Source organism: Podarcis erhardii (genome assembly GCF_964252035.2).
Source record: "Podarcis erhardii genome assembly, chromosome: 15".
Lineage (NCBI taxonomy): Eukaryota > Metazoa > Chordata > Lepidosauria > Squamata > Lacertidae > Podarcis > Podarcis erhardii.
The window spans coordinates 40,554,069-40,569,428 of record NC_138505.1 but is presented as its reverse complement, the minus strand read 5'-3'; the positions used below and the strand labels follow the sequence as shown (position 1 = coordinate 40,569,428).

The 15,360-nt window shown below is 44.2% G+C and overlaps 1 protein-coding gene across 2 annotated transcripts; it reads right to left on the bottom strand.

Annotated features, from left to right (window-relative positions):
* Window positions 1-3,576: 3,576 nt before the first annotated feature.
* TMED2 (transmembrane p24 trafficking protein 2) lies at window positions 3,577-15,099 on the bottom strand. 2 transcript variants are annotated; one of them, XM_081841652.1, is made up of 5 exons: window positions 14,891-15,099; window positions 10,500-10,692; window positions 9,917-9,937; window positions 7,276-7,383; window positions 3,577-5,431 (listed from the first exon to the last, which is right to left on the bottom strand). In XM_081841652.1, the coding sequence occupies exons 1-5, from the start codon at window positions 15,068-15,070 to the stop codon at window positions 5,307-5,309; spliced, it is 627 nt and encodes a 208-aa protein (XP_081697778.1). In that variant the 5' UTR covers window positions 15,071-15,099; the 3' UTR covers window positions 3,577-5,306. The 2 variants fall into 2 exon arrangements, with proteins under 2 accessions (XP_081697778.1, XP_081697777.1); XM_081841651.1 differs by lacking the exon at window positions 9,917-9,937 and having other exon boundaries at window positions 14,891-15,091.
* Window positions 15,100-15,360: the final 261 nt, after the last annotated feature.

Genomic DNA, 15,360 nt, shown 5'->3' with positions numbered 1-15,360 from the left:
AGTGAGACATCTCTCAAAGATATTCTTGCCTGCCTAACAAGCCATTTAGCGCCTACTGAGACCAAGATGGCCCGGCGGATGGAGTTTCATAAGAGGCAGCAGTGTGCTGGGGAGTCTGTATCTGCATTTCTAGCTGAACTGCGGAAGCTCGCTCAGCACTGCGACTTCCAAGATCTGGAAGAGACTCTCCTGGATCGGTTTGTCGGTGGTCTGAGCAGCAAGAAAGCCAGAAGACGCATCGTGGCTAAAGAAGAGGTTACCCTTGCTTCAGCCTTGAAGGAGGCCACCGCCACGGAGAATTATGAAAGAGAGGAGCTTGATGCCAGTCGCAGGGCCCCTAAGCCACAGATAGAAGTTGCGCATGCCATGGACGAGCTAGAGGCTACTCCGAGCCAGAGCCCAGTCCGTGGGGTCGAGTCAGTGCGTCAGGCCTGCACAGTGCACAAAGATCACCGAGGCAGGTGCCCTGGTTGTGGCGGATACCATGAGCGGAAGAGTTGTCGTTTCCGGGATGCTATGTGCCGGACGTGCGGAAAGACAGGTCACATCGCCAGGGTCTGTAGATCGGCGGCAACTTCGAAAGCTCATACCAAGAACTAACTTAGTTGGTCTTTAAGGTGCTACCGGAAGGAATTTTTTTATTTTGTTTTGACTATGGCAGACCAACACGGCTACCTATCTGTAACTCAAACAAATTGAATTAGAATATAAGAAAGGGAGGTAAGAGGAGGGCTGGAAAATAAGTTAAATGAAAATAAGTAAATGGAAATTTTATGTGTTTTTAAATTGTTTTTATTTTTCGTATTTTTGTACTTTTGTATTTTTGTTTTTCTTTTCTTTTTGTTTTACAATGTATTATCTTTGAAAATCTTAATAAATATCTTATATATAAAAAAAAAGAGTGGTGTTGGCTAACATATGTCCTGGAATAGATGCATGGAAAGAGAAACAATCAGAATATGCAGTAATGGCAAAACTCGCGAATTTAGTAAATTTAGTAAATGATAGACTCATGGCAGAACATTAAAAAACTTGGAATCTTTATAATTTGTATACAACTTAAAAGAACTGTAACAAAATGAACATTTGTATGGATTTGTATAATAGACCTTAGGTTACAAAAATATTTCCTGTTTAAAAATAGAAGTTTTGTGTGTATATGATAAAGAAATATATAGTAGAAGAAATCTTGTCTGTCTGATCTAGAAATGAAATCATAATTTAAAATAATTTTTGCTTTAGATTGTTATAATCATATATGGTATTTCTCCAATAGCAAACTACCTAGAATTGGAAATAATATTTAGTATACTAACCTTTGTTTAACTCTTGATAAATGTCAGCTTGCTGAGTTATTTTGTACCATTGTGATTCAATGTTATATTTGCCAGCAGGCAGACCCAGCAACCCAGAGTTTTGCTGCTTAGCAAGAGATTTGGTGAAGTTGCTCCCGTTCTTCACTGTTGTGATCAGATTACACACTGAGTACTCGTCTCCCGTTTAGTGTGCAAGCAAGTCAACCAGGCCATAGCATGAGTACCTGCCAGCCATCTCATCCTAGGTCACCTCCGATGCAGCATCAGGCAGGTGAAGTCACTAACTTCCATGAAAAAATATACCTCAGGCGAATTCTGGGACTCCAGAATCCACAGATACCTGCAGAGTCTCTAGCTCAGGTGTGGGGAACCTCTAGCCCTCCAGATGTTGCTGCACTCCTGCTTGCTGGAGTTGACAGGAGTTGCAGTCTAGAAAGAGCTGGGGTGGCCAAAGATTCCCCACATATCACCAGAGGAAAAGGATTCTGCATATGCTCAGGAGCACATTTGCCCTGCGGTCTTTGAAATGCTACATCCCCCTTAGAGATCAAGGATTTCTGTGCATGCTCCAGGACACTCAGCCAAGGTGCCAGAATTTTGGTCAGCCCAAAGGTAGCTGCTGCACTCTTTAGACACGTCTGCTGAAATTGCTGATAAATTTGCGCTGGCTTCCTTGCCCTTTGAGACTATCTGAGGTGGGGACTGGAACAGGCCTGCCTTTGAGGACTTGTTAATTTATTTTAGCACTCCTTTGGAAACAAGTAGGTATGTGCTTTTTGCAGTCGACTGGGCATATTTCCAAATGTGCATTCTGCAGAAAAACAACAAACTGTGAAGCATTCATGTGCCCCATGTGCCCATGGCTCTGGAATTCATGTGTTCCCATGCCAGAGAGGTTTTATAAGCGTATTTGATGGTTCCTTTCCCCACTTAGGCCAGACAGGTCCCCCACGCACCTGCCTTTAATGTTATGGCCCACCATTAAACTTGCATGCACCACGAAATGTGCCACCCACATGGAAAGAGCAGGCTGCATTTACCCTTTTCTCTCCTGATTTGAGTTCCACCTGAAAATTATGTGGCAGAAGTTGCAAATGCTTGGAAATCCATGCCCCTGCTTAATTCACAGAATGCGGAAGGAAGGCTAGTGATATCCTTAAGCCCCCCCACAGCAAACAGAAAAAGAGAGCCACCAAGCACCTTAGAAACAGATGGATTGATTGTGGCAGATAGGAGGGGGGGATCTTTCTGTGGACGACATGGGCAGGCTGTTAGTAGCATCCCTTTCTCTTCTTCTCATTTGTGTCACAAACTGGGAGGTTTTTCTGGTGAAACCTGAGTATCAGGTTTGTCCCTGTCCCTCCCTTGACCTCCACCTTACACCTTACATTAAGTAAAACAAAGGAAAATATATACATGTTCCTGTTTCCCAGCCAAGTTGAGTACCCCCTATTGTCCTGGCCAAGTGTAAAATAAAGGGTGTAGGAAATGAAATGATTGTTGCCTTTTCATTGTTTAAGGATGTTTTGTTAAGACTTTTGATTCAACACACTTATTTCAATATACAGTTGTACCTTGGATTTCGAACTTAATCCGTTCCCGAAGTCCGTTCTTAAACCAAAGTGTTCTTAAACCAAGATGTGCTTTCCCATAGCAGCAGGGGACTTAATTTACAAATGGAACACACTCAACAGGAAGCGAAACATGTTCTGCATGCAAGGCAAAGTTCACAAACCAAAACACCTACTTCCGGGTTTGCAGCGTTCTTAATCCAAGTTGTTCATAAACAAAGCTGTTCTTAAACCAAGGTACCACTATATAAGCGTCAATAGACTGACCTTTTAAATAGGAAGCTACTCTTTATGTTTCTAAGCAATTTTTTACCTTTCAATTAATTCACCAATTTTATAATGGCTCTTAGTACCATCAAATAATGCCTTACTGTGGTTCCTTGGTTAATCCGTTCTGGAGTCCGGTCTTAAACCAAAGCGTTCTTAAACCAAGGCATGCTTTCCCATAGAAAGTAATGGAAAACGGATTAAATTCTCTCATAAATAAAAATTGTAGCGGGAGACTTAAAAAGCATCAGATTATGTTAAATTCTCTGGGAATGGAAATACTTTAAACGAGAAGTTATTGGGTAAGCTTTTTATCATAATCCCACAAAGCTCTTAACATGCAGCTGCTAACAAACAGTAAAACAAAGAAATAAAGAGTAGAATTGCTCCTAAAAGACGCAAAGCAAGCATCAGGCTGTAGGTTTGTTTTTTTAAAGAAGGTGTTTTATTTATCGAATCTGGCCATATATCAAGAACTTTTAAATGTACATCTTCTCATTAGAATTCAACTTGTCTCACACAAGGGTTGGCATACAACAGCTGCACTGAGGGGGGGGGAGAGCCACCCCTTTGAAGGACAGCTGCTAAGTGTCTAGCTGAGGCTGAAAAGATTTACTTGAACCATGAAAACTTGTAACAAATTTTAATTAAATTAAATTTGGTACAAAACTCTTATGCATTACCGATAGAATGCTTCCCCCACTCTTGAAAAGAACCCAACCCCACCCACCCCCAAAATTACAACCAATATACATCAGTTCAATATACATCAGCCACAACATAATCTTGGATCAGCACCCCGCTCCCAGAGACAGACATGGTGATTTTTAAACCCATCATCCAGACAGCAAGAAGAAAAAATAGCTGGTACAAAAACTGAAGTTGATGTGTGTTTAAAAGAGAGGAACAAAATTATTTCAATACAGCCTAAATTGGGAGTGCCAACTCCTTTCCTGAGTGAGGCTCCTGTTCCTTTAACAGCAGTGCAAAAAAGGAAAACCTCAACAGGTACACTTTATCATGGAGCTGCAGTAACAGGAGCTGCACCTGCTAAATTTCTATGTGCTGCTATTAAATGCGCAAAAGCCTCTTGGGAAGTTGCATTTGCAGCAGGGAAACAGCACCCGTTTCATTTCTCCCCGCTACATAAAAGGCACAGGAGTCTTCATTATAGGAAAGGGGGTTGCAGTCCTAGTGGTGTTGTGACCACACAGCAGAATAGCTGCTGCTTCTTTCATGTATCGGGTGTGTAGCATGGTAATAACCTCCCTTCCACCGCCTCCCAGCCCGCCCATCACCACTGTTAAAACCCTTTGGCATCAGGAACCAACATCCTGGATACTAGTTCTACAACAGTGCCAAACACAGGAGCAGCTTTGGATTGTAAGCAAAAAGGAAAAGATGTAGCTAAGTCCCCCCCTAAATGGCTGCCTGTTCATAAATTTGCACACAAGAACACATGGTTAACTGGCAAGAACTGTGTTGTATTTTCATATCTTTAATTAAGAACCTCAGGACCAAGCCAGTGTAATTACAGAAGGAGTACAGGAGACCTTATAGATGCCACCTAAACACCCCCTAGTAGAGCAATCCGCTGGTTTCAGTATGTTTGAACACCAACATGCCCATTTCTTTCTTGGCATGCTTTCTTGACAGTACTGTCAGGCTTGTCCGCATGCCACAATTCCACTCCTGGGTAAAGCAGAGAGGAAATCCTCTGATCAAATTAAAAAGTGTCTCCCCCACAGGCATTTAAAAGGTTTTTTAGGACCTTGTGCCATTTCCCTTACACAAAAACAGTATTCTATTACCAAAAAAAGGGAGACAGAAAACAATCAAGGAAAATTTTCACTTGATCAATAGCGCTGGTTTAAAAACAAACTTTTGCAATTTCGTTGAACTCACTTTGGCTTGTGAGAAACAAAGTTTACCAATTTCAATGTACAACTCTCAGCCCATGTTTCCCTAGAGAGGGTATCTATAGATACATAGATATATAAAATTAAGCTAAGAAGAAACTGAAAACACACGTTTTATAGTTCAGAACATAGGGATAAAGAAAACTAAGTGAATTTTGTGACCAAGTTGTTTTGTAGAAGTGAATGGAGAATCTGGGATCACTGGAGAGAGAGGCCAAGGGGGGAAAGTTTGATTAAACAACTCTCCGGACTTCAAAAAACCTCTTCAGATAGTAGATTTGTCCCAGTGTCATGGCAACTAGTACAAGAGCTTCAAAGAATGACCAGAGAACCACTCTGCTATTTGTGTTGTCGTTAACTAGTGAAAAAAAGGAGGAAAAAACACACTTGATTAAAATACAGGAATGAAAAGAAGAACACACTGAAGCCTAGAGAAACAAAGCATCACCTCCTCCCATACAAACCCACCCTGCATGCGCGGATCATCAGCTGAAACCCTGTTCTGTGTTTCCAACCTGCCAGCTGAGGTACAGCAGGCGGGTACAGAAGGTTAGGCCTTCTGGGCACCCAGGCCATGGAACATTCCAAGAAATAGGAGTGGCCCAAACTTCCTTGCCTTTCTACATGATGCTAATAAACACATATTAAATCATGAAAATTATGGGTCTTTGCTTCTATTGATTAGTGTTCCAACATCAGGTGCCAGCTCCTTCTCCAATATGGCTGGCTACTTTATTTTGAATGCATAGTTCTTGGTAAATACATTGTCATTTTCTAAAGTGCTGCTTTGAGAATGATACTCGCCCTTACATCGGAAAAACAGTGTTAAGTGATGCAAAACAGGGGGAAATAATTATTGATGCAAAGGAAGTAATAACACCCAAATGTGCCCTGGGAGTACAACCATGTTTTATGCAATTTGTTTTACAGGATTCTCAAAAAAGGTTTCAAGTTTTCTCTTTTCTAAAAACATGCCAGCATTTAAGAAGCAGCATGAAGAAAGTTAGTGGCAAGCAGTGTCTAAGAGACTACTAAGGTACAATTAATAAATTTAATTGATTTAAATATCTCTCTTCCATGAACTTTTAAAAATGATTTTTATTAGTTTTACAAAATAAATCTCAAACTTAACACATTAATATTCAGAAATTAAACAAGATTCTTCTGCATCTTAGGACTTCCCTCCTCCCCTCTGTGGGTCCTTAGTATATCTAAGTCCAACTGCGTATTATAATTTCTCCACATTAAAATCCTCCAAAGTATCCAAAGTCTCTGCCACATTGCAGGAGTTGTTAAAAGTCTGCCAAAGAACTCAAGTCTTTAGTGTTCTTTTAAATACAGTTTTGATTCTCCCGATTTCTGTGGTGGGGAGCAGGAAGACAAGTCACTTTCTTGGCCTTCCCAAATGTATTCAACATGGAGAAAGACAGAAAGTTGGGGCTTATTAAGTGATAATGAGCATGAAGCACTTTGATGCACCATATAAATCAGCTGTGTTGATAGGAAGCTAGTAACTCTTATTTGGGGAACGTTCTCAGGCAGGATGGAAGGAGAAAGAACTTGCCCATGCGAAGACCACCTGGTGGAAACCCTTACATATATGGTTCTTAATTGTAAACTGTATGCTGATCTCCGTCAGCAATTTCTAGATCAACTCTGCATCCCCAAATGGAAACCAGAGTTGGAGATCATACATTTTCTATTACTGGGGAATGATCAGGAGCTCACCAAGTTAGTGGCTAAATATCTCTATTTGTTTTTTTGTCGTCGAAATACACTGCAAACGCCTGATCTCCCTGGAGACCAAGAGATGTGACGACAGACTGCTCTGCCTCCTTTCTTTTAGCAAATGTTTTGTGCCACTGGGGAAGTGGTAATTCTGTAGTGATTTGTTTTGGATGTTTGGATGTGATGCCAATAAAAGGTTTGATGATGATGATGATAGTAACTCTTATAGCCTGCAGTTCTATTGTGGATGTGGAGGGGAAGCCGCCTCCTTCACGATATGCATAGAAGCACAGGCTTCTAAAGCCCCTTGGATAATTTTCTAGAGAGCAGCTTTCTACCAAGTGCAGATCGACAAAGGAGAGGCACAATCTGCTACCCTTCCACTAGCCCACTAAATTCCCCTGCCACAAGGAATGGAAGGCTTTGCTGGATGGCAATGCAGGAAACCTGCACATGCCAACCAAAACCACTTACTTGCTCGGTGTATCCTTTCACGGACTTCCATGTATTCCTGTTCATGCTTGACAGCGGTCATGGCCACCGCTAATTCATTAATCATCTCTTCTAGCTTGTTCTGATGAGCTGCAGATGGATCACAAGACATCAGATTTGTGATGTAAGCAACAAAACCCAGCAACAGTGGCATATAAGGCTGAAGTCTTCACAGCCAACAACTGCACATCTTGGGGAAGGGTTGATGTTTTTTAACCAGGCACAAAAATTCCCTTTACCTGGGTATTCATTCCAACTTCCAGTTACCTTGGGCAAGTTAGATGAACAAGTACTGCTTTCATAGCATTACAACTAAGGTGCTTTAAATAAACAAGGTAAATAACTTTGTTATACATACAGAGTTCTGTTCTATAAGTCACATATGACTGCATTAACTTATATTCTGTAGTTGGTTGGCATCTGCCTGTCTCTCTCAAGAGACAATGGAGTGCACCTTCAGGGATGAAGTCAAACGGCTGCATTAGCAGCACGGGAATTGACCTCTCCAGGGTGCAAGCCTGGGCAATGTGTCTGGAGCTCCTGGCCTGCCCAGATTACAAGACCCTCATTTGGCACCAGCTTGGCTGCAGGAGCTGCCATAAAGAGGCATACAAGGTGCCATCCAACCATCTTAGGGACTCCAGATTTCTGTGGGGTTTTCTGCTTAGTCTTTTCTTCCTACTCAAAGTAATCTCTTATTCTCTGGGGCTTGTAGGGGGTAAAAGTCCCCTTCCACTATTCTATTGAACTGGCTGTCAGGCTGCAATCCTAGGTGTATTAAGACCCAGTAAATTCAATAGGACTTACTTCTGAATAGACATGGTTAGGATTGCCCTTTTAATTGCTGTGTCTTTAGGGTGATGCAGAAAGGGGTCTTGCTCAGCAGCATGTCCCTTTGAAGAGTGGCTCTGCTGCATCATCACTGCTCCAGCGGTGCCTGTTATCTCTGATCCCTGTCCTGACAGCTGCTTGGGACCCGGTGTGGCCTCCTCTCTCATCTAATCTCAGCCTTAAAGCAATTCCCTTCATCTACAGTTGGGTCCCTTTATGGCCAGGGAGATGGGGCCACGATCACGGGACCACCACCCCTCCTGGCAAACTGGAGAAGAGGCATCTCGATTCAAGGACCTAAGCATTTATTTGATCACTGAAAGAACCATTTGCCAAGCAGACTTTGCCTGCTGAAGTGTGACAAGGGAATGAAAAGCAGTTCTACTTGAAACCTACTACATTTATATCCTGCTCTTTTCCCAACAAGAGAAGTCAAGGCAACTCACATATGGGGTTCCCAAGCAACCTCCCATCCTGCCACTGACCAGACCCAGATCTCCTTAGCTTCAGCAAGGTGGGGGGGGGGGTCTCATGCAAACTATGCCTGGAAAGCAAACTTACAAAACTATTTCACAGAAGCTTAATGCTGGGAGTGAGAACAGGACAGGTGCAGAGATTTCAATGAGCAAGCCAACAACCTTGAACAGAAATACAGTACCTGGTGACTTTGTAGTTTTGTAGAATCCCATTCAAACAGAATCTCTGTTAGGGAGTGAAAAACTTTTACAGAGAGAACTTCCCTCCCTCTCACTTACACAGAAACACACTCTTCTCACATCCAGCAGCTTAGTTAATCCACTTTGAGAAATACTGGCATGAATCACTTTGCCTTCCTGGTATTTAGTTAGCACAAAAAGGCAGAATTCTTTCTAGAGGTATAAACTGGTATAAAGTGAGAGAAGAACAATGGGAAATACAAAGGAAGTCCTCAAACTTTACATCAAGACCTTCAGGTCCAAGGCAAATCACACAAGTAATGCAATATGGGTGCCCTATTAGTAAGACCACTCTTAAGCACACTTTTAAACATGCCAACACCCACACATGCGTGTTAAGTGGTGGTCTTCAGACAACGATCTCCCTCTCAAAATGATTTCAATCTGTCAAGAGTTTTGTGTGTGGATACTCAGGCTACTGGTAGTAATAGCTGGGACAGCACAAAAGGGCCCAGCCAATAGCCATCCTTGCAGTTTTTGTCCTTAACACTGGCAGCAGGAGACCAGTAATGGCATGAAGGACAAGGAGGAAACTATGAAGTTTTAAAGCTGGGGTGAAGGGTCAATGGCCTCCTCAAGAGACATACAAAATAACAGGATGTGAGGGCAGAAGAGAGAAAAAGTATAGGAGTGTGCACCTTTCTTGACAATTAGCCACACCTCCTTAGGCCAGCCTACCTCACAGCTGAGAACCACGGTCATGATCCAAACCATGCAACCTGTTCTGAGTGTTTATACTTGCATTTCTCAAACAGAATCCTCCACAACTGAATGAGAAACCAGTTTTAAAAGCAGTTCCAGATTTGGTATTAGAGAAGACTGCTGTTCAGATAGGGAATGGGGATAGGAAAGAGAAAAAAGCCTACAGTAGCAATTTGGATCTTAATGGTTTAAGGACTTCAAAGTGGCAGGAGCTATTCACACTCAGACCTGAGTGCAATACCGTTGTGGTAATCATTGCATATTAGCAGGAAGTCACACAAAGAGTGGCCCCAATAGGCATTAGCAGATTATGTAGCAAATTATGAGAAGCAAGGCAGGAGAACTGGCAAGCTTCTTAAAAGCATTGCACATACCATCCCAGTTATCTCCACCACCTAAAAAAAAGCATGAGAAATGAACAAATATACAGGAAGGTGCTGAGCAAGTCTAGTAAGCAAAGGTAAATACATCAAAACACACGATGGGCGAAATAAGGGATGAAGGTAAGGCTGCAAATGTCACAGGGAGAGAGGTATGAAGAAACCACTGTGTGAGGTGGGAGAAAAGCTACCAGCTACCTGACTCAAATGTTCTGGCACCAACTAGTCTTTAAAGCGCTGCTCTGCAGAAAGCTGAAGAATTATGTACAATTCTAAGACATCCCCTTTTAGGGACTTCAAGCCACAAGATTACCCGTATTTCTTTTTCAAACTGATGCAGGGGGAAAGAGATCATTTTATTAAATATCCCTTATATTTTCCTGATCCATGTCCATCACATAGCAAAAAGAGCTAATAAGTTATATTATGAAGCATTTAAATCCAGGAGAGAATGTGTTTGGAATTCTGAAGCCCATAAAACAATATTTGGAAAACAAAGATGCTGGGGAAGGACGATAACATATAGGAGGAGAACATGGGCGAAAGGTGCCATTTTGTTTCCGGGATTTGCCCTCACCTTCCGTCTCCATATCTTGCCCCTTTGGAGCTTCACCAATGTCAATAGTGAACATCACTATCTTTGGAGTCATGGTGGACATTTTGTTGCTGAAGCAAAACTTGTATGTTCCATCCATGTGAGCAGCAAAGGTGTATTTCCCATTGGACTCTCTGTCTCCTTTGTAGATGACTTTGTTATCAGGCCCCATTATCTGGAAACAAGAAGGAAAATCTTTACTTTTTACCACCTTATGCATCATTCACATCAATAAATTACATAAGCCTTGGGGAGTAATTGGCTGGCACATCATACAAATGAAGTGACAAACCACAAGGGCAAATCGAGCATTTGTTGCTGCCTCGGCTGACATCTTCCAATTTTAACTTCCAACCAACGTTTAATTTTTACTTATTTGCTCTACATCTCATGTGCAGTTGTTGTGCAACCTGTAGCACTGAACACAAGGATCTTACCTGTGCTTGATGAAGTACCCTGCAGTAGGCACCAGAGAAGCATTTCTCTCCAGGCCTTTCTTACCCAGGGCATTGCATCATGTTCCGTCTATCCTCCGACTCTGAGCTTGCTTCACCACATGAGCAACAGATATCTTATCTACTCATGTAGCAGAAGAAAAAGGAGGGAGAACAAACAATGCCACTTCTGGCTGTGGGTGAGTGATGCCATTTTTAAATGTGCCTCCACATTAAAATACACACACTCCCTCCTCTATTGTTTTGCTTATCATAAACTGTACTCGGGGCAACGGGGGTGAGGGTTCATTTTTGTTTTATATATGAAAACAATAAATCTTTTTATTAAAAAAGCACCTCCCAGCACATTAAAATTAAAACAACAGGAATTAAGCCTTTAGCCCAACCTACTCACTACTGTGCTAATTTCCTTTAAAAGATAGGGAAGCTTACAAACATGAAATCCCAACTGCAGCAACCTTGTCCATTCTACTGCTTCACACAGCTACATGAGTTTATCAGTGCACCTATTTCTCCACCAATGTGGAATTCTTTTAAGAATGCAAGGGGGGGGGAGAGCAAACTGTGTTTAGAATGATGGGGAGGGTTTCAAAATCAAGGCATCTGAGGGCCAGTGTGCCTGTCTGAGTTGCTTTCTGCAACTACACCGGCACAAACAAAAGTCAGGGAGCATTGTGTAATTTGACCTGATGGAATACAGTACAGTGGTACCTCAGGTTAAGAACTTAATTCATTCCGGAGGTCGGTTCTTAACCTGAGGTACCACTTTAGCTAATGGGGCCTCCCGCTGCCGCACGATTTCTGTTCTCATCCTGAAGCAAAGTTCTTAACCCGAGGTACTATTTCTGGGCTAGCGGAGTCTGTTACCTGAATAATCTGTAACCCAAGGTACCACTGTCCTTCAAGTCTAGCTTGGCACACCATGGTTGCTCCAATGCCTTCAACAGCAGTTAGTGTTTAGTTTCCATTTTACCCCAGACACATTTTGTCAAATCAACTAACCACCTAATACAGGGTTACAACATAACTACAACCACACACCCATTGCCAACAGACACGTCTCCATGCCCTACCCTCAATATGCTCCTACTGGCTAACCATCACATCCTTCCAGTGTTCCACTTCACAATAAAACCTTTTCTTTCCCCACCCCCCATGTAGTAACCTAGTACAGTGTGCATAAGCAAACATTTGTATCCTGGTGACATGCACAGCATAGTAAGTTAGGAGTTTGCAGAAGGTCTCCTCGCTCACCCTCACTTCACAACCATTTTCTCATCCAGCCCCACTCCATCCCACCTCCTCTGATTAGCTAAGGCTCCCCCGCACTATGAATTATGAAGGAGAAGTTCAGTGCAGGAATGACTGCAGTGGTCACAGAGGGGAAAGACTCAACATTTGGGAGACTCATTTTGTCACCTGGGCCAATCTCAGTAAAATATTATTTAAATAAATCCTGTGCTACATGTTGTCTTTTGTACTGAAGTAAGTTGACACTAATTTCATAGCCAAGTGTTTCCACACAAACCAGCCAAGTTAGAGTTAGTAAACTTTAAGTACCATCTTCTAACTGCTCAGCTGTACTTTAGAATCAAAGGGAACACATCCAGAGAGTGAAGCACTTCTCTCAAAACTCTGGTCCTCCTTTGCCCACAAATTTTTGTTTAACTTCATTCACACAGTACAGTGGTACCTCGGGTTACAGACACTTCAGGTTACAGACTCCGCTAACCCAGAAATAGTACCTTGGGTTAAGAACTTTGCTTCAGGATGAGACAGAAATCACACAGTAGCAGCGGGAGGCCCCATTAGCTAAAGTGGTACCTCAGGTTAAGAACAGTTTCAGGTTAAGAACGGACCTCCGGAACGAATTGGGTTCTTAACCCAAGGTATCACTGTACTCTAAAATCATCTGTTGTTCTTCCTCAGTCTCTCCCTCTAGCTGAAAACCCCTCCCATTCCAAATACAGCAAGGCATTTTGCTGATTTCCACCAAGCCTCTATGACTTAGAGGGATTCAACTCTGGATTTTCAGCCTTTTATATTTTCTGTATCCAATTCTAAGTTGGAAAAGCACTTCAAGAGTATAATAAACAAAACAATAACATTAAGAGAAAGACACCCAGAGCCCTCTCTTTCCAAGCTGACCACTACCCCCTCCCTCCATTCATCAGAGCCAACCTCCACATTTGATGCTTAAACCCTGGAGTGAGAGAGAGAAAAGGTACAGTGGTGCCCCGCAAGACGAATGTCTCGCAAGACGAAAAACCCGCTAGACGAAAGGGTTTTCCGTTTTTCGAGGCGCTTCGCAAGACGAATTTCCCTATGGGCTTGCTTCGCAAGATGAAAACGTCTTGCGAGTCTTGCGATTTTATTTGCTTTTTTCTCCCTTTTTCTAAGCCGCTAATAGCCGCTTAGCCGCTAATAGCGCTAATCCGCTAATAGGGTTGCTTCGCAAGACGAAAAAACCGCTAGACGAAGAGAATCGCGGAACGGATTCTTTTCGTCTTGCGAGGCACCACTGTACACAGAAACAGGCACACTTAAGGCTCAAGGCTATCTCAGACTTACACCCTCTGATCTAAAACAGTCCTTCCCTAGCTGTGCACACCCCTTGGGGGTTGAACTAGATGACCCTAAGGGTCTCTTCCAACTCTACAATTCTATTATTATTCTCTCTCTCTCTGGGTGCTCTTTCTGCTGGGCTTTCCAAAAATACCCTGTGGGGGGGGGGGTTGAGATGAGGCGGTGGTGGTGGGTTGGTGCCCCCTTTGGCCTGAACCTGCAGGCCTTCTCTTTTAACATATGCTGCACTTTACGTATTCACTTTACATATTCAAGGACTGACAATCCTCTGCTCCAAAGCCATCAACACTCTTCTGGTGAGAGGAATTCACTCTGCAGTCTGCACGTGATTAAAGGACACATAAATATACTCTCTATCAACTTTCCCCAACCTGTTGACCTCTAGACGTTTCGAACTAAAACTCCTGTCAGCCTCAGCCAGCACAGCCAATGTTTGGGAAGATGGGGAGCTATAGTACAGATCATGTGGAGTGCATCATTTAGGGGCAGCTGCTCCCTATGTATGCCCTGACATAAGCCAGGGCCAGACCCTTCCAACCCCCACGAAGGGGGCTTTCATAAGCCCTCTTCTTCACCTTCTCATGGCTCACACCGCCCAGGCCAGCCGACTTCAACTTACCTCCCTGTACAGATCCTCTTCTAACAGCAGGCAAGAGGAACCTGTACCCCACTGCAATACCTTCACACTACCATTTTCATAATCCCTAAATGTTGCCTAAACAGAAATGATCTTTGCAGGCGCCCAAAAGAGTACAGTGAGGTTGCCTGCTTGATCTCAATAGGCAGGGAGTTCCCAAGTGCTGGTGCTGCCAGGTAATTACGAATGCGGAACGAGTATTATGTGGCACTTGTGCTAGTGAAGGAATGGGTTTCTGTGTAGTAAGTTTAAAACTGACTCAACCCCCCCCCCCTTTTGTTCTTTCAAAAGAGAGCACTCTAAAATGCGTAAAACTTGAGCTGTTGAGCAAAAGGACACAGCTGCATAAACAAGCTCTCTCCTTTAGAGAGAGAGAGCTTGTTCTAGTGCCTCCTCTAGCGCAGTGTTTCCCAACCTTGGGTCTCCAGCTGTTTTTGGACTACAACTCCCATCATCTCTTGCTAGCAAGACCAATGGTCAGGGATGATGGGAATTGTAGTCCAACAGCAGCTGGAGACCCAAGGTTGGGAAACACTGCTCTAGCGTAAACCCCTCGTGCTAAAGGGTGCGGGGCGGGAGAGAATGCCAGCGAGGCGAAGCCCCGGCACAAACCGAGCCCAGGCCCCCCCCCCGGGCGGGGGAGGCCCACAGGCTCCTCTTCGCCGCGCCCTGCACGACCCGCCACACAGACTCGCCTCCACGTCGATGTCGAGGAAGCCTCCCTCGGCCACTTCGAAGATGAGGCCCATCTTGGTGCCGGACGGGACCCGCTCCAGGAAACACTCCTCGGCGTGCGCGTCGATGCTGACGAAGTAGCCGGCCGCCGGGGCCGAGAGCGCGGCCAGCAGCGCCAGCACCGCCCGCACCGGCGACATGGCGGCGGAGGCTGGAAGCGAGCGAGGCCAGGCGAGGGGAGGGGGAAGAAGAGGGCCGACGGGCTCGCGCGCTGCGCTCCGGCGCCTGCCAAGCCCGCAGAGCAAATGGGCTTCGGCGGAGGGGCAGCTTCCGGCACAAGCCCCGCCCCCTTCCGGCGCACGGGGCCCTCGCTCATAGGTCGGAGACGCGGCCCGATGCCACGTACGGCCTGCGGGGAGCGGGGGGGGGGATGGCGGCCCTCGAGGGAGCGACGGGGCGGCGCCTGGCTGCGAGGCGCGCGTTGATTGGG

Excerpts from the sequence above, each read along its gene's own strand:
- TMED2 (XM_081841652.1), bottom strand. The coding sequence starts at position 15,070 with ATGTCGCCGGTGCGGGCGGTGCTGGCGCTGCTGGCCGCGCTCTCGGCC. Across the intron at positions 10,693-14,890 it reads TCCTCGACATCGACGTGGAG|ATAATGGGGCCTGATAACAA; the intron begins GCGAGTCTGTGT and ends TCTTGTTTCCAG. Across the intron at positions 7,384-9,916 it reads TGGTGGAGATAACTGGGATG|CTCATCAGAACAAGCTAGAA; the intron begins GTATGTGCAATG and ends ATCCATCTGCAG.